This window comes from Carettochelys insculpta, chromosome 28 (assembly GCF_033958435.1).
Source record: "Carettochelys insculpta isolate YL-2023 chromosome 28, ASM3395843v1, whole genome shotgun sequence".
Classification (NCBI taxonomy): Eukaryota; Metazoa; Chordata; order Testudines; family Carettochelyidae; genus Carettochelys; species Carettochelys insculpta.
Genome location: NC_134164.1, coordinates 6,461,590 through 6,479,896, shown reverse-complemented (window position 1 = coordinate 6,479,896; position 18,307 = coordinate 6,461,590). Strand labels below are relative to the sequence as shown.

Genomic DNA, 18,307 nt, shown 5'->3' with positions numbered 1-18,307 from the left:
GCGACCGCTCGGCGCCGCCCCCACGGGGGCCCGGCCATGGCGAGGTGAGTGCGGACGGCGGCAGCGCAACCCGGCCCCACGGCGGGACGCGACCCCCGGGCCCCACTCGGGTCACTGCCCCCGGCCACCGGAGGAGACCCGGGCCCCGGAGCCCCCCCTCGGAGCACTGCCCCGCCCCGCCACCAGACCCCACGCGGGTCATCCCTCTTCCCGCAGCTGGGACACAGCCCACGCGGGGCACTGACCTCCCACCAGCCCCACGCGGGTCATCCCTCTTTCCCTGGCCGGAACGCAGCCCCCGGCGCCCACACTCGAGGCACTATCCCTGCTCCCTTGGCTGAGACGTGACTTCCTGAGCCCCCACTCGGGACACTCCCCCCCGACTCGGGGTACCACCCCCCCAGCCTCAACGTGGGTCATCCCTGTTCTCACAGCTGGATGACAGCTCCCGAAGCCCCCACTCGCGGCACTATCCCTTCTCCCTTGGCTGAGATGTGACCTCCTGAGCCCCCACTCGGGGGACCCCTCCCCAGCAGTCCCCACTCAGGTCACTGCCTCTTTTGCCGCCAGCTGGGACATCACCCCCAGAGCCCCCCTTCGGGGCACTGTCTCTCCAGCCCCCACTCAGGTCACTGCCCCTGGTGTCATCCCTCTTCCCCCAGATGGGACACAACCCCCAGAACCACACACACCCCATGTCACTGCCCCCAGCCACTGGCTGAGACACCAACCCCAGAGCTCCCACTCAGGGAAACGTCCCTTGGCTGCCAGGCCCCACTCATGTCATCCCTTTTCCCCAGCTGGAGCATGACCCCCAGAGCCCCCACTCAGGCACTGTCTGCCCTGCCACCAGCCCCCCTCAGGTCACTGCCTCCTGGGCCAGCAGGTGGGACTCCATCCCTCCAGCCCCCACTTGGGTCACCGACCCCTCCACCCCCATCCTCGGTCACTCCCTCCTCAGACCCCACTTGGTCTCTCCTCCCCGCGCTGGGACACCACCCCAGAAGCCCCCCCTCCCTCCAGCCACTGGCCGGGTTACAACCCCTGGGCCCCCATTTGGGTCACTGCCCCCTGGCCACTGGCCCCCACTCAGGTCATTCCCCTCTTCCCACTCACTCGCTCAGCTGGGACTTTTCCTGTCTGACGGGCGTCTGGAAAGCGTCTTGCATGTTGCAAAGTCTTCTGTCTGGTCCAGCCTGGGAACTAGCAATGAGACATGCCAGCTGGCCCCGGGGGCCCTTCTTGCCCCACCCCAGGGGGAAAGGAAGGCTCCCTGTCACTCAGGGAATGTCCAGCACCCACAGCAAGGGGTCTCCAGGGGCCACCTCGGGGGACAAGCTTGGGCCAGACCCCTCCATACAGCCATGGCCAAAGCTTTATCTGGCTGCTGGGGTCTGGGACTGCAAAGCCTCCGGAGCTGGGAGGGCTTCAGTGATCCCGTCTGTTAGCCTGGGCTGGGAGGCTGGTGGCTGCACCCTGTGCAGTCAGAGCTCCCCCAAGGCTATTCCGCTGTGAGTTCTGGCCACTGCTGCAGCTTCTTATCTCCTGCCCTTGCCTTGCTGAGAAGCTGAGGCAAACGCCATGGGAATGTGCTTGCCTCAGCCCAGGCTTTTTAGAGGCCCTGCAGCCTTCAGCTCCCACAGACAGCAGCCACCTATGAGGCAGAGACGGGGGGGGGGCTATAAAGTTGGGGTCTGCGCCAGTAAATGAGGCGGTGACCCCAGGAGTCGGCCCCCAGAATAGCAAAGTCTCCTTAGGGGCTGCAGTTAGAGATGCCAGTGTGACTCTGTTACCTGGTGGCAGCCAGCAGGGCCCAGAGGAATGCTGAGCAGTTCAGGCACTGCGTCATACTCTGCTCACTGCATCCTAAACAAATCCCTGCTCCCTGGACCCGCTCAGCTCCTCTTTCCCGCCTGCTCAGACCCAGGGGTGCAGTGGCAGCAGTGTTCAGGGGCCTGCCTGGCAGGGACGACCGCTCAGATGTTTCCACAGACCTCTCACCCAGCAGCATCTGCCTGGGTACTCGGAGGCGAAGGCGGCTGTCGCGGGGAGTTGTGACTGCACTCCAGTGAGGGGTTGTACTTAGTAAGGGGTGACCATGGCAACACACATGCAAGCTGTACAATAGCTTCATTCCCAAAAGCACAAGCTGGGAGGTCTGTCAGTCAGCAAATGGCCCAGCAGGACTGGTGCATGTCCCCTTTTCCTGGGTCTCACCCTCTCCCTGTTCCTATAGGGCCATCACCTGGCCCAGACACACAGTAGCACGGAAATGCCAGTTTTTCCTCTGCTCCCGAGAATTCATCCCTTCAAACGGTCTTGTGTTTCCCCAGGCAACCTGCAAAAACGCTGTGGTACGACCGCCCACGGTACATCTTCCTGGAGTTCTGCGTGGAAGACAGCACAGACGTTAACGTCAACATCGAAGACCACCGGCTGGTGTTCAGGTGAGCGTCCAGCCTCGGCTTCCAGGCCCAGCTGACCGGGATTTGGTGGCACGGTCCTGAACTGGAGCAGCTGGGGAAGCACAAAGGATCCTCTTGGGGATCGTCCAAGCCCAGTTCTGAGCTAAGTGAGTTTCTGTTTTTGGCAGCTGTAAAAATGCAGATGGCATGGAGATGTACAACGAGATCAACCTGTATGCCAGGGTGAACTCCAAGGTAAGCAGCCGATCCGTGCATGAGCCCGGTTCACCGATGCGTCCAAAAGGAGCATGAAATTATGACAGCCCATGGAAGGGCTTGGTGGAGGAAAGGCAGCGATTAGCCTCCATCCCGGCCTATCACTTTCTGTGATCTCTTTGCTCAGGCAGGAGCATGACCCCGGACGTCCACCATCCCCTGAGGTTGTGGGGCCTAGCTGGGCACCCAAAAAGGGGGGTCAACAGTTGGCAACTCTTGGTGCTGCTGTGCCAGTAGCCTTACCCGCCCCTCCTATCATACCCCAGCAATGCTTTGAGGTTGGACCCATCGCTGTCTGCACCGAGGGGATTTTGCCCAGCTAAGCAAATCACAGAGATACCCAACAGGCCCAGCTGCATGGAGATGATTCAAGGCTGTCACAGATGTCACCAGGAGACGCCGCTCCCCTCCTGCCAATTTGCAGCTCGATTCCAGCAGGCTGCGTCTTGCTTTCCAGGGACTTCCCCATGTGTCTCCAGTGCTTGGAACGGGCTTCGGTTAAAGTCTGTGGAAACAAGGAGAAGTCCTGTGGCACCTTATAGACTAAGATTTATTGCAGCAGAAGCTTTCGTGGGGAGAGGTCCACTTTGTCTTTGTCCACGAAAGCTGCTGCTCCAATATACCTGTTAGTCTATAAGTCTTCTTGTTGTTTTTGCGGATACAAACTAACACGACTACCTCTCTGATGCTTGTTTTAAGTCTGAGTCTCTTGACATATTAGGAGAGGGTGCTCAGCAACCACATCTGCTGTCTTTATTCTGTCCCTGGGCAGGACTCGCAGCAGAAACGCTCTGACCGGTCCATCACCTGCTTCATAAGGAAATGGAAGGAGAAGGTGGCCTGGCCACGCCTCACCAAGGAGAACATCAAGGTAAACACAGTGCAGGAGCAGCGGACGCCCCTTCCTTCAGAGTCCCTTCCCCAGTGAAAAGCTCAGTTTCTCCCACCTGCAAGGCAGCGTGGGCACTGCCGGGGGCCCTCTGCTGCTTCGTTCTGGCATTGCTGGATTGGATTTTGCTCCCTCATTAATGCTGGTGAAAGGTTCCAGCACTGCGGCTTGTCTGGCTATAGAGCAGATACCTGACACCAGAGCAGCACCCCCCACTGAACCTGCCCTGCGTTGGAGGGGGACAGTTTGGAATGCGAAGCTCCTTGAGACAGTGGAGCATCCAACTCAGGGGCAGAGCTCCTAGGCACCCCAGCCATTCAGTTCATGCCAGCAGGACTGCTAACAAGGGGATGCTGAACAACTTGGGGCCAAATCTCTGTATGTGCCTTGCAGTGAAGGGACATATCTCCTTGACCCCCCCCCAAACCCTTCTCCCCATCCCCACCCCACCGGGATCTGGATTGGAGCTGATCACGTCCCCAGCCAGGCTCCCCACTAGGGTTCCCTCTAATTTTTTCCATTCATGGGTGGAATATATTTTGTTCTGCGCACCAAGGCACGTGCGGATGTTCACCACCCATAGAAACACAGGCTGCCCCCTGTGGGTGGCAGTGGGCACTCTGCTAATCAACTGGGTGGCATCTGAATCTCTCCCGGACAGCCGCCAGAGTGCTCAGCTTACAGGGAACACTGCACCCCACCCGCAAAAGCAAAGTTCTAGTATTCAAATACGCTGCATTCAGCCCTGTGCCGCGTGTTCTCTGTCGTGATGTCGTTTCTCCTGCTCTTATGTAGCCAGCCTGGCTGTCTGTGGACTTCGATAACTGGCGAGACTGGGAAGGGGATGAGGAGGTGGAAATGGCCATGTCTGAGCATTACGCAGAGGTGAGTCTGCAGTTCCTGCATTTACATTTGGGTCTGAGCAAACAGACCGCAGCATCACACATAAGAATGGCCAGACTGGGTCAGACCAAAGGTCCCTCTCGCCTCGTATCCTGTCTTCCGACAGCGGCTAGTACCAGATGGCCCAGGAGCAGAGAGCAGAAGAGGTAATCGTTGAGTGATCCCTTTCCTGTCACTCATGTCCAGGGATGTCATTCCTACCCATCCTGGCTAATGGCATTGATGGACCTCACCTCCCTGAATTTTATCTAGATCTTTTTGGAACCCTGTTAAAGTGTTGGTTTTCACAACAAACTCTGGCCAGGAGTTCCACAGGCCAGCCGTGTGCTGAGTGAATCAAAGCTTTCTTTTGTTAGTTCTAAACCTGCTACCCATCAATTTCATGTGGTGACCCCTTGTTCTTTGGTTATGGGAACAAATACTTTTTCCTTATTCACTTTTTCCACAGCAGTTGTCATTTTATAGACCGCTACCATATTCCTCCTTAATCTCCTCTTTTCTAAGATGAAAAGGCCCAGTCATTTTAATCTCTCTTCATACAGCTCCCGTTCCAAACCCCTCATGATTTCGTTGCCCTTTTCTGAACCTTTTCCCATCTCAAGGTATTTTTTTTGAGGTGAGAATCAGAGAGGGAGCCGTGTTAGTCTGTAGCTTTGAGAACAACAAGAAGTCTTGTGGCACCTTATAGACTAACAGATATTTTGGAGCATAAGCTTTCATGGGCAAAGACCCACTTCATCAGATGCATGAGCGTGTGTGGGGGGGGCTTCAGAGGGGTATTTAAAGAGTGGTGTCCCAGTAAGAGTGAGGGCCGTAGCTGACAAGGTCTATTCAGCAAGGTGGAAATGGCTCAGTATCAATAGCACTTATCAAAAGAGGAAAAAACAAGTCAGATCAGACAGGGGGATGTGAGCCTCCGTCAGAGTCTAATCGGGAGCTATCAACACCCAGGGCAGAGAAGCTGCCTTTGTAAGCTGCGAGCCACTCCCAGTCTCTGTTTAATCCTTGGTTAATGGAGTCAAATTTGCAAATAAATTGCAGCTCAGAGGTTTCTCTCTCCATTCAATTTTTGAAATTTCTTTGTTTCAGGACTGTCACCCTTAAATCTGTCACTGAGTGTCCAGGGCGATTGAGATGAGATTGTTTTTTGAGATGAGACAATCACATCTCTATGCAGCATTCAAGATATGGGCATACCATGGATTTATATAGAGGCAATAAGATATTCTCTGTCTTATTTTCTGTCCCCTTTTCAATGATTCCTAATATCCTGTTTGCTTTTTTGACTGCTGCCACACATGGAGTGGATGTTTTCCAAGAACTATCCACAGTGACTCCCGGCTCTCTCTCTCTTGAGTGGTTAAAAAAAAATGGAGATATGCATATCTCATAGAACAGGAACAGACCTTACCTTGAGAGGTCATTGAGTCTGGTCCCCTACCCTCCAGGTAGGACCAACCAATGCTGACAGGTTTTTTTTAATCTAGATTCCCCAAACCCTTAAATGGCCTCCTCAAGGACTAAGCTCATAAACCTGGGCTTACAAGGCTAGTGTTCAAACTACCAAGCTATCTTTCCCCCATGCAGAGCCTGCTGGGGCTGAGTTCCTCTGGGCAAACGTGCTGTGTGGGGCCTTTCTCAGTTTTCCCCATTTCATGTTACTCAGTGAAAAGTTCTTAGGTCAAGAGGACAGTCTGAGCATTAGCTCAATAAACATTATCCAGTACAGCTGCACTTCAGAAAACCTTGCAAGATCCACTTAATATAATTAAATGACTATATAACCCTAAAAACAATATATGTTCACTGGGCGTGGCCTGTGTAACGTCCCACCTTGCCTCAGAAACTCACTCTTGACTCCTCCAGAGTGACTGAGTAGAGCAGCCCCAGCAGTGCCTGTTGGTGGGTGGCTCAGTTTCTCCACCACGTGGCTAGGAGCAGAAATGCACCAGGCTTTGGCCGAACTGGAGCATAGGTGAGGTATGAACAATAGCAGGACATGGATCTTAATGTGCAGCAGCGAGAGGCAGCCTAGGCTAGTGAATGTGCTACGCGACCCTCCTTCATCTCAGTGGGCCACAAGACTGTCATAACCGAGATGATGTCCCCGGCTAGGATAGTTATGCGAACTGCACTCGCATACCCAGAATTGGACGGCTCTCACGGTCAGCCATATGTGGAACCAGCTTCACAGCTCCTCACTTTGTATGCATCGCTTTAGTAATACCCTGAGAGGAAAAAAAAAAAACCCTGTGTGGTCAGAGACACTTTCCCTGCGTGTGGGAAACGGGTAACAGAACATCTCATGGGTCACACTTAGAACCCTGATGGGCCCCGGGCTGCCTACCGCGGTGTGCAGCCAGGGGACAGTAAGAGCCGCCGTGGGAGAATCACTGAGTAGCAGCCTTGCTATTGCTGTCTAGTTAGGTAGTTAGCAAGTCCCTGTGAATATCTCAGCAGCTTCCAGTCAATGTATTTAGCCTCACCATCCTCTGTGTCACAGGAAGCCTCGTCCCCAGGATACGTGGGGGGAGCAGGCCTCCAGGGAAGGGACAAGTCGAAGGTCACACAAGGAGGCTGACTGAACCCAGGGACTGAAACTCGGTCCCTTGCATTCCAGTCCAGTGGCCCACCCATAATCACAGGAGGTCCGTCCTAAGTGGGACATCGCTGTGGGAGCTGCTTTCAACAGGACTAAAGAGGATGCACGATGGCCACTGGGCTAAAATCCAGTGGAAGCCTTGGGGTATAAGCTGCAGCCAGAGTCACTCCCTGCATAGCACCCAGCCGGAGCAAGGGTTGGATGAACCAGCTGAGCCAGAATACACACGTGCTTCTCCCTTTCCCTGCTGTGGGTCTGGGTCACGAAGGGTAGGGGGGCTCTCGGGGGTGGAAGGCATTGCCTGGAGGAGGAGGGACTCCAGCACGGCCACCTTTGATGTGGATTCCCCTTTATTGCCATGACTGTCTGTTTCCCTCCAGCTCCTGCAGAAGGTCACCGTTAAAGGCCCACCCCCTGCAATGGACGACCTGGATGTAAGTAGAGTTGGTCACTGCCTTGCTGAGATGGTCAGTTCTGGATGGTTTTACATAGCCGGGCTCTCTGCCTCTGGCCTCCATCTCATCCCAGTGCTCAGGCCTGGCTCCCAGCTGCTCCATCTCTGCCAGCTGACAGGGAGCTCATCTTACAAGGACTAAAGCCAAAGCTCTTCCAGGCCAACAGTTCTCTGAACTTCCGCTGGGCTAAGTGGGCCTGTCTTCTGGGCATGAAGACCCACTGCGTGTGGGGTAACCGTGGGAGCATCTCCCAGGGTAACTGTCATTGGCCTGGTCATGGAAAAATACAGCTAGGAAAACAGGAGGAGCAGGAAGGAGCCCAAGAAGGAATCCTTCTCCTGCTACCCTGGAGTATGGTACTCTGGTGTTATATGTGCCAGTAGCCAATCCCAGGGATGAAATCCCTCATCGTGCTCCTGACCAGATACGCACCACAGCTCGTCAGGTTCCTTCCAGATCCTGTGGCCATTAGCTTGTGCCCAATAGCATGTGGCCATGGCTGTTTTTTCAGGATTTCCTTACACACGTTAGGCCCAACACACATTATAGGTTCCTGGAAAAACTGGAGGCCTTCAGCATTTCTTCCTTGTCTGGGTCCAGGGTGTCTGGTACCATGGATTGTCCTTGTTTCACTCCATTGTTTAGTCCCTGTCATATTAAGGGAAATCATGTGTCTCCTTTCTAGGCTCATGGTCGGTCTTCCTGTCTCTTTTCCAGGATGACATTTGAAAGCACAGACCAGGGCGGTCAGAACTCCCTGAAGCACTCTCTGGCTGGAGGTGGGCCTCCTTCCGACCTGCTGGGAGATGTGCATGCAGACCTGACGGAGACCAGGATAAGCACATATCTCAGCCAGTCAGTGGCCTTTGGGGTCTGAAAGGACGTAAGGGGAGGCTGCCAGGGACAACTGTGCTGCAAGCAACCCTCAAAATTGTCTTCCTGGTTCAGGAGAACTTTGCAGCTTCAGCGTTCACTAGATCGCCTGAGTGATGCAGCTGCCTGCTTTCCTGCTGTGCCTTGTCTCTGCTGGGGGCCTGACCTCCCCACTGCTCTCTGTTCCCTTCCCTCCAGGCCTGACTCTCCCCTCTGTCCCCCTTGACTCCAGGGGCTCGTTTGTCTTTTACATTTCAAAGCCGTGCTGCACATTCTCTGATCGCCCTGTTTCTCCCACAGGGGCACAACCGCAGCTGCTGAGATGAGGCGAGGGAGGGAAGGAGCACTGCAAGGGATGCTGTGGTTAAAATGCACCAGGGATTCACCCACTTCAGACTTTGGCTCCAAATTGCACAATCAGGGACCCCAGAGCTGGAAAAAATCCTGCTTGGCTCAGTGCGCATACCCCTGGACCCACAGTGGCATCATTTCCTATTGTATTGGTCAGTGTGATTTCAACCATACTAAGCCCTGGAGCTGCTGTGGATTCCTTTAGGTGCCTATTCCACAGCCAGACACTGGTGGGTCGGTGGCAGGCAGAGTCCTGTGTCTCATACGTCTCATCCTGTTTCTGCCACTTACACTGCCATGAACCAGCCCGAGTCTCTTCTCACCCTGCTCTAGTGCTGCCTCCAGGCGTGTGCTGATGATACTCAGCCTCACAGATTCAGTTTTCTTCTCTGCTCAGCGCCTGCCACCAGCTCCCCTCTACATGCCCCTCTCTCCTAGGTGTTTGGGGTGGGAAAGCAAAGCGGAGGGAGATTCTGTTAATAAAGGATACACCTGCCGCGCTGGCTGTTGGTCCCACACTTGCTTTTTCCTGCCATGCTGGGGACCTATTGTCCAAGTGCCCCGATTCCTGGTGTCACCACGGGGCAGAGAGCATCGCGGCCACACTGGCCTCTGGGGGCAGCCATGAGCTGGTGCTTGCAGGTCCCAGGGTGAAGCTGTCATGGGCTGCGGCAGATCCGTCTGGCCCAGAGCGGTGGATGCAAGCTGACCTCCGCAAGCCAGGTCTGCAGGACAGGCCTTAGGTCCCGGGGTACATGGGTGTGACCCGGGGGCACGTGGAGGATGGGACACTTGTGGGTTGGCCACGGTGGAGACACATGGGAGAGGAGACACCCGTGGGTAGGGCAAGGGGAGTCAGGAGGGGGTCACAGGGGAACTGGGACACCCGTGGGTGGGTCAGGAGAAAGACACGTGGGGCGTGGGACACCCGTGGGTGAGGCGCGGAGGACATAGGTCGGGGACAGGGCACTGGTTGGATCACGAGAAGCACAGGACACCCGTGGGCAGGTGACGGGAGAACAGGCGCCAGAGGGAAGCACGCGTGGGCCCTATGGTAGTGGTGGGTGGAAACATTCACAAGCCTAAGGGCCGCCGCCCGCAGCTCGCGTTCGTGAGCCGTATGTCCCTTCCCGCTCGCCGTCTCCATCCGCCGCTCGCGTTCGTGAGCCGTATGTCCCCTCCCGCTCGCCGTCTCCGTCTCCGTCCGCCGCTCGCGTTCGCCAGTCGTGTGTCCCTTCCCGCCTGTCGTCCCTGCGTCCCGTTGCCCTCGTTGTTTCTGCCTGCAGCTCGCCGTCTCCGGCCGTATTCGTCGCGCGTCTGTCCCTTCTCGGTTACCGTCCCCTCGTGCCGGCCGCCGCGATGGTGTTCCAGTGCCAGAGGGACAGCTGGGCCCGGCAGGTGCGGCAGCCGCGCGGGGAAGGGGGGGTGGATGGAGGCGGGGCGGCGGACGGGGGGGGGTCGTGGCGCGGGGCTCCCACGCGTGACACGCGCGTGACGCCCCCTCCCCCGCTTTGCAGTTCACCACCAGGGTCGCGTCGTGCCGCCCCGCGGAGCTGCCGGCGGAGGGCAGCGCGAAGGAGCCGCTGCGGGGCTTCCACGTGCTGCTGGAGGACACGATCCTCTTCCCCGAGGGCGGGGGCCAGGTACGGGCCGGGGGGGGGGGGCTGGATCCGGTGGGCGGGGATGGGAGGGGCGGGCGTGTGGGGGAGTAGGTCCAGCTCGGGGGGTCAGGTATGGCCCGGTGGGGGGGGGTGTCGAGGTGCCAGATATAAGCTGGAGGAGTAGGTATGGCTGGGGGGGCGTGTCCAGGGGCACGGATAGGCCGGGGCAGCAGGTATGGCTGGGGGGAGGGTGTCCATGGGACAGGTGTAGGCTCGGGCAGCAGGTCCAGCCAGGGCTAGGGCCCGACAGTGACCAGACACTTCCATTGCAGCCCGACGACCGGGGATTCATCCAGGACATCCCTGTGCTGCGTGTGACCCGACAGGGCCCCGACGCTCTCCACTTTGTGCAGACGCCTCTGGAGCCGGGCAGCGAGGTGCAGCTGACACTGGACTGGGAGCGGAGGTTTGACCACATGCAGCAGCACTCAGGTAGCCCACCTCATCTCCACCACTAGGGCTCCTGCCACTATTGGCCTCTTACACCAAAGTACTGGATGGATAGCAAGGCTGCATTCTGGGGCTGCCCAGGGTGTTTTTGTAGGCACTGGGGGTATTGTGGCAGGGTCTCTTTACCTCACCCCAATGCAAAGTTATTGAACCATCTGCTGAAAAGGGAAAGATTGCGAGTGCCCCTTAAAATACAGCCCCAAGTAAGTTGCCCTTCTTAGACAAAACAACTTCAAAACAGAATTGCAAAATGAAACTGCTGAGCTGGAACTCATATGCCAATTTGTCTTCATCACAATGGGGCTGAACAGAGACATGAAATCAGTAATGTACCCTTCACTTACTCTTACCTTCTCATCTCTGTTGGAGGTGAGCCGCAGCCACCCTGGTTGAATCAGCACAGATGTAACACTTCCATCTCTGTATCCCCCCCTTTCTTTCACTTCAGTTTCTTTCACTGGTTGAGTAGCCGTGCGGAAGAAAAGGACCTGGGGATTACAGTGGATGAGAGGCTGGCTATGAGTCAGCAGTGTGCCCTTGTAACCAAGAAGGCTAATGGCATAGTGGGGCCGCATTTGGAGGTACATTTCCAGCAGATCTAGAGAAGTTGTTATTCCCTTCTATTTGGCACTGGCCAGGCCACATCTGGAGTACTGCATACAGTTCTGGCCCCCCCCCCCCCCAGTACAGAAAGGATGTGGATGCATTGGAGCAGGTGTGGCAGAGAGGAACAAAAATTACTAAGGGGCTGGAGCACATGACCTATGAGGAGAGGCTGTAGGATTTGGGGTTGTTTAGTTTGCAGAAGAAAACCATGGGGGCGATTTGATAACAGCCTTCAGCTTCCTGAAGGGGGGCTCTGAAGAGGATGGAGAGAGGCTGTTCTCAGTGGTGGCAGTTGGCAGAATAAGCAGCAATGGTCTTAAGTTACAGAGGAAGAGGTCTAGGGTTGGATATTAGGAAAACCTATTTCACCTTGCGGGTGGTGAACCATTGGAATGCGTTACTGAGAGAAGTCAAATCTCCATCCCTAGAGGTTTTTAAGTCCCAGCTTGACAAAGCCCTGGCTGGAAGGATTTAGTTAAGGTTGATCCTGCTTTGGGCAGTGGGCTGGAGTCGATGACCTCCTGAGGTCCCTTCCATCCCTAGGATTCTATGATTCAAGCATCTGAGGAAGTGAGTTGTATCTCATGAAAGCTGATACCCTCATAAATTAATTAAAGTGCCACCAGACACCTTGTTGGTCCTGTGATAGTGTGTTCAGACTCTCTGCAGTGCTTTCAGAGCTGTGCATATGTTATGCCCTGCTGGGATAGAATGAGACTTGCCCGTAAAACAGTGTCATGTCACCCAGGAGCCCAAAGTGGTTTTGAATGTCTGACACCTTTTGTAGGTGTTACGGCTCGTGGCCACTTAGTTTTCTTCACTAGCAGTGGACTGTTTGCTGGATTCTCTGTGGTGTATTTGGAACTTTCAAGAAGGTAGATGTTATCCCTGCAAATGTGGTCCTGGTTCATAAACAAGGAATTTTAGAAGGCTTAGAGGCACAGAGATACGCTGCCTCGTTTGAGCTCCTCTCAACAGGCCGTCACATTCTTTGGTTCCCAGGCATGGCTGGGGGAGTAGTTCCCTGGCTACTTGTTGCTGGGCTGTGACATAAGTGGTGTTTGTGCACCTGTCAACAGTAAAAATAAACTAGAAACTCACAGCCATGGCTTGTACTTCTCTTCCAGGGCAGCATCTCATCACCGCCCTTGCAGACCTGATGTTTGGATTCAAAACGACTTCATGGTGAGCAGGAAAAGCGTTTTTTTTTTTTTTTTTTTTTTTAACTTGGCCCATACAGCTTGTGCCACCCGGCTGAGTGCTGAGGGGTGAATGTGGATCAGTCCAAGCGGGAGGTGGGGGTGTGTGTGTGTAGAGATATTCCATTCAGCTGCAGAGGGCCTGGGAGAAGTGACTGCACTGGAAACAAAGTGTGTGGAGCGTTGCTCTCTGCCTTTCTGTTCCCTTCTCTCAGAAAGAAAGCACACGGCTGGGGCTAGGTAAACAGTAAAGACAGAGCCTGCACATGCTTTGCTCTAGATTTCCAAGGCGTTTCTTGCTGCACGGAGGGACTTTTGAGCTTGTCTCCTTCTGGGTCTTGGCGGATGTGTTTGATGTGCATGGGCCTTGCAGGGAACTAGGCCATCAACGCACTGTCATCGAGCTGGACACGCCCTCTGTGACAGCACAGCAACTGGAGGCTCTGGAGAAGAGCGTGAACGAGAAAATCCGGGCCCGTGTTCCCGTGGTGGTGAAGGAGCACTCTGAGGATGACCCAGAAATGGAGACAGTGAGTAGCAGTGGACAGTGCGGGCAGAAGCCATGTTGGGAGCCGGGGGTAGTGGGGGGGGAAGTGCTCTCCTCTTAGTCCCAGGGAAGTGAGTTGCCCTGCTCGCCTCTCTGGCTCTCTTGCTAGGTGAGAAGCCGCGGTTTGCCAGATGACCACACAGGGCCGGTGCGAATCGTAAGCATCGAAGGCATAGATGACAACATGTGCTGTGGGACTCATGTCACCAACTTAAGTGACTTGCAGGTAAGAACTGCCCTGCTTCAACACCTTCCAGGCTCAGTAGATCAGCAGGTGTCCCTGCTCAGCAGGACTTATTCCCCTGTGGACAGAGAACCGCAATCACAAGCCAGAGTGAGAGTGGCGGGATAAACCTCACCCACCCCTGGTGGTTACCTGTGTCCACTCACTTGCCAGAAAAGGTGCCCCTGATACCTTCAGCCTAGGACTCAGCAGAGGAGTCTTGCAAACCCTTGATCCCGGCATGGAGAGAGGCACGTTCCAGAGGCAGAGCTACTAGCCACAGAATACCTGGGTTGGAGACACCTCAGCGAGGAATGGGCCTCCCAGAGGATTAGTGGAAATGCAATCCCAGAGCTGCTTCAGGGTCCGATGTCCTGACATTCAGCTTGCTAAGATAAATGACATTAGACGTGGTTGACACACCAGGTCCAGGCACGTTAGACAGCGTGCCCCATGGCTAATGAACTGCATCTCATCTACTTTTCGGCTGTATCTGAAGGCCGACTTCAGTGGTTTTAACTTTGGTGATAGAGAGTTGACATCCGCATGATAGATAATCTGAAGCAGGGGTTAGCAACTCCCGGCACACGTGCCGAGGTGGCATGTGAGCTAATATTCATTGGCACGTGAGGTGGGAGCCCAGCCCCGCCCCTCCTCCCCCACGCGGCCAGGAGCTAGCTGAAAGCCTGGCCACCTCTGGATTAACAAAAGACCAGCTAATGCTGCCAACCTGCACGGTAAACCTCCGCATGTTCATGTATTAATGAAGCTGTTGTTAGTAGGTCTATTAGGGTGCGTCTACACTAGGAACTAACTTCGAAGTTAGGCACTACATTGAAGTAACCAGCAGAGAGTCTACACACATTTTCCCTTTCTTCGAATTTAACTTCAAAGTAGGGAGCCCAACTTCGCAGTCCTCACTCCATTCCCGGGAAGGGAGCAGTGCCCTACTTCTAAGTTTAACTTCAAAGTAGGGTGTGTGTAGACGCTCAACTTTAAAGTTATTTTTGTAGCGTAGACACAGCCTTAGTGACCTTAAAAAGGACCACCGGCACTCGGACCACACCTAGAGGTTAAATTTCAGCTCTCTGCCTCGGAAAGGTTGCTGACCCCTGGGCTAATGGGACCTTTAGCTGTGTATAATACTCCACTGCACCCCTCTGATCTGGGCGTTTGTTTCTTGTTTAAGGTTATTAAGATCCTTGGCACGGAAAAGGGAAAAAAGAACAAAACCAACTTGGTCTTTCTGGCAGGAAATCGAGTACTGAAGTCTCTGGAGCGAAGTCACAGCACAGAGAAGGCGCTAACTGCGCTGCTCAAGTAATATCCTTTCGCCCTTGTTTCCCCTAGCCTTCCTTCTTCTCACACTGTGAGAGAAGCAGCGTGTGACCCTAGAGTGCATTTCTAGCACCAGGCTCTGGTGTGTTTTGTCTGTTGCCACTTTGCTGGTGGCGCCCTCTCTGACCAGTGCCTTGTGAGCCCAAACTCTGCCTCGTCTTTTCCAGAAACGGAGCAGAGGAGCACGTGGAGGCTGTGAAGAGGCTGCAGAATTCTGTGAAGCTGCTTCAGAAGGTATGGCTGTAGCCCAGCGCCTGCCCTGAGGTCACTCCATTGAGGGGCTGAGCTTTGGTAACAGCAAGAGTGCTCTGAGAACTGAGAATTAGGGTTTCGAATCAGTCTTGCGTTGACCCTGGAGGCTGTGAAAATTGTGACTCCTCCTGTCTCAAGAAACTCTGTTTCAGATTCTGTCCCTTCCCCGTGCTCTCGTGCTGACTCGTGGGTCTGCATCAGTGTTCCTATAAGCTGAGCACTTCGGTGGCTACCCAGGAGCGAGTCAGGTGCTGCCCAGCTGTTAAACAGAGCCCCTTTAGCTGGCAGCTTTTGTTTCTACTGGCGGTGCACATCTGCACATGCTGAGCACATGCAAAATTTGTTGTGCACATGGATGGAAAAAATAGAGGGAACATTTGTCTCCATCAGTGGGTTTTCCACTCCTTGCAGAACAACTTGAACCTGCTTAGAGACCTCGCTGTTTTGACAGCCCAGAACTTCAAAAGCAAGCCAAGCCGAGGCCGAGTGTTTGTTTTACACAGGTAAGGCAGGCGTCCGGGTACAGGGGCTCCAATGCTGCGGCGTCTTACTTGCAGACTCCCTGACCAGAAGGGAGCTTCATGATCTTGTTGTCTGAACTCGTCTGTAACACAGCCCAGCAATGTCTCTCGGCAGCCACATCCCTTTGCTGTTTAAAACACAATCCATGAAAGCCAAACACTCTTTAAAGGAGAACATAAACTAAGGCAACAGAGTATTAAACTAATTGCCTGGGCCTACTGGAAGGACTCACCCTCAAAGTCTAACAGGGTTGTAGTGCAGCTGTGCAACTCTGGTGGTTTTAGAGCCAAGCTGTATATTTGTATGTTTAGCTCTCCCTGCTGGAGGGACTCTCAGAAAAAATTTGAAGAGCTCCATTGGTAACCCGGTAAATGCTTCACAAATGAATCGTTTGTGGAAGGGAAACGGAGAGGATTTCTCAGATAAATTGCTAATTTCTGTCCTAATGAGAGGGGCCCAAGCCCTGAGCCTGGCACAAAGTGAGGTGCTCATGCAGGCCCTGGTTTCCAGCTTCCTTGGCAGTCTTTGATAAGATGCCAGAGGGAAACTTGACTCTCAAAATAACCCAGAAGCGCAGCCAGACCATGCTGCTTCGTGGGGGTGTTGGGTTTTGAACTCTCCAAGGTTAGGTCGGAAGGCCGCCGGCACCAGAGGAATGTCTGGAGTCTGTGCTGGGGCATCTCAGAAAAGATGATTGCACTTTGCAGGAAAGATGGGGACTCTGAGTTCATGAATATCATTGCCAACGAGATCGGGACAGAGGTGAGCACATTCTGGCTGTCCTCGCTCCTTGCCGGCACCTCGCCTCTCCCTGTCCTTTGCCAGTCCTCACAACTCACTGGCCTGAAAACAAAGGCCTTGGTAGCCACAGGCTGTGGTACCCCAAACTATCACCTACATCAGTGTTCCCTGGCTGCTCCCCCTGGTCCCAGGGAGATGGGAGGTCATTTCCATGGCTCCTCTGGCTGTGGCCATCCTGTTGAGACCAGTGTTCCCTGTTCTCTGAGCGCTTGGGTGCCGCTCAGGAGAGAGTCAGGTGCCCCCCAGCTGATTAGCAGAGTGCCCACAGCTGGCAGCGCATGTTTCCATTGTTGGCGCACATAACAAAATTTATTCCACACACGGATGAAAGACGTTAAAGGGGACCCTGATTGGGACCGTCAGCAATGGGCCCGTTAGAGCCGAGCGTGTCGTTGTGCTCCAGATACCTGTTTCCCTCACCGCCAGCTTCTTTAACATAGGGGTCACCAAACACCAACCATTGTCCCCCACCCCAAGGGTCACATGGGCTTTTGATCTGGAGTAAAAACCTCAGGAGCTTATTCACACATACACGCGCGTGCGTGTGTGTCTCAGTTTCCCCTCCAGTAACCTGCACCCAGCAAAGAGGAGGGGTGCCCTCACCTGCAGAGGGGATTCCCTGACTTGCTGCTCAAAGGCGGGAGGCAGAGCTATTCCAAAGCAGGATCCATCTCCCTTCACAGGACACCCTGCTCTTCCTGACCGTGGGAGATGAGAAGGCAGCTGGGCTCTTCCTCCTCGCCGGGCCCAGTGCCATGGTTGAAAAATTAGGCCCCAGGTAAGCCGTTGGGTGATCCCCTGTTATCTGGCAACCTTTCCGACCAGCCTGGGGAACTGTCAGGCCTGTCACATCAGGCTTCAGGCCTAGTTATTGCAAACTCCCAAAACTTCCTGCAGATTTCAACCCAGCCAGGGCTCCCAGTTCCTTCGCCACAGACTTCCTGCTTCCCCCTCCGCCTGTCAGTCTCCAGCCCCATTTCCGGCCACTCTTTATAGCCAACAACCATCCTCCCCTTCCAGAGGGAGAAGAACCACCTAAAAAGTTACTTGTGTAAAAGTACAGCTGTGTGGGTGTAGTTAAGTACAAGTGTCCCTCTGGAAAACTACTCGAGTACTCGCACAGCCCATCTTTATTGTACTCAAGTACCCAGCAGCACTTTTACTAAAGTACTTTTTTAGTTACATTCTCCACCTCTGTCCTTGTCTCAGCTGGGTTTGATTGACCATCCAGGGCTCAGGGTGTGCCAGGGTGCATGGAGAGGGGTTATTTGGAGCAGGGAGTGTTAGGTGAATTTGGGCAGGGGGGTCGGCAACCTTTGTTTCTTTCTGGCTCTTTAGCCCTTAAAGGAACAGGCCACCCTACTGCACACCTGCTACACTACAATTATTGTTAATTAAGGGAAATGGGGTGCCAGCTGCTTTGATCAGAGAATTGATTTTTCTCATTTCTGAGACAGGGCTGGTGCATTAGCGGACTGGCCATTTTCCTTCTCTGCCCCCCAGGCCTACCCAGTTTGGGGCTGGGTGAGGAAGCACCCCCAGCCCTCCCAGTGTGTACATCTGTTCCTTTATAGAGTGGCGGAGCTGCTGGAAGGCAAAGGAGCAGGGAAACGGGATCGCTTCCAAGGCAAGGCAACCAGGATGAGCAGGCGAGCGGAGGTGCAGGCCCTGCTCCAGGACTTCATTGGCCACCAGAGCCTGGAGGAGTGAGGACCCACCCTCATGTTAGGATCACCCCCATCTGCTGCCCATTGACCTAGGACAACAGGGTCGCTGTCTGGTTCCCTCTAGACCAATAAAAGTTGTGTTGTGAGACTGATGTGTGCGTGTATGTACATTCAGAGCCTGATTACCAAGCTGCCTGGGCTCTGAGATCCTCAGGCCAGGTCCTATGGCTCGAGGGTGGATGGGGTTTATCTGGGGGAGGAGTATGATGCTGCAGACTCTCCCCTAG

At 54.6% G+C, this 18,307-nt stretch overlaps 1 protein-coding gene across 3 annotated transcripts; it reads left to right on the top strand.

Annotated features, from left to right (window-relative positions):
* Positions 1-18,172, top strand: PTGES3L (prostaglandin E synthase 3 like). Of its 3 annotated transcripts, XM_074979237.1 has the most exons (17): positions 1-44; positions 2,334-2,447; positions 2,594-2,660; positions 3,454-3,552; positions 4,366-4,455; positions 7,456-7,509; positions 10,272-10,397; positions 10,688-10,847; positions 12,599-12,656; positions 13,044-13,200; positions 13,327-13,443; positions 14,630-14,760; positions 14,946-15,012; positions 15,442-15,533; positions 16,260-16,314; positions 17,037-17,131; positions 17,928-18,172. In XM_074979237.1, the coding sequence occupies exons 1-17, from the start codon at positions 37-39 to the stop codon at positions 18,061-18,063; spliced, it is 1,626 nt and encodes a 541-aa protein (XP_074835338.1). In that variant the 5' UTR covers positions 1-36; the 3' UTR covers positions 18,064-18,172. The 3 variants fall into 3 exon arrangements, with proteins under 3 accessions (XP_074835338.1, XP_074835337.1, XP_074835336.1); XM_074979235.1 differs by lacking the exons at positions 1-44; positions 2,334-2,447; positions 2,594-2,660; ... (1 more) ...; positions 4,366-4,455; positions 7,456-7,509 and adding an exon at positions 9,626-10,152; XM_074979236.1 differs by lacking the exons at positions 10,272-10,397; positions 10,688-10,847; positions 12,599-12,656; ... (6 more) ...; positions 17,037-17,131; positions 17,928-18,172 and adding an exon at positions 8,248-9,257.
* Positions 18,173-18,307: the final 135 nt, after the last annotated feature.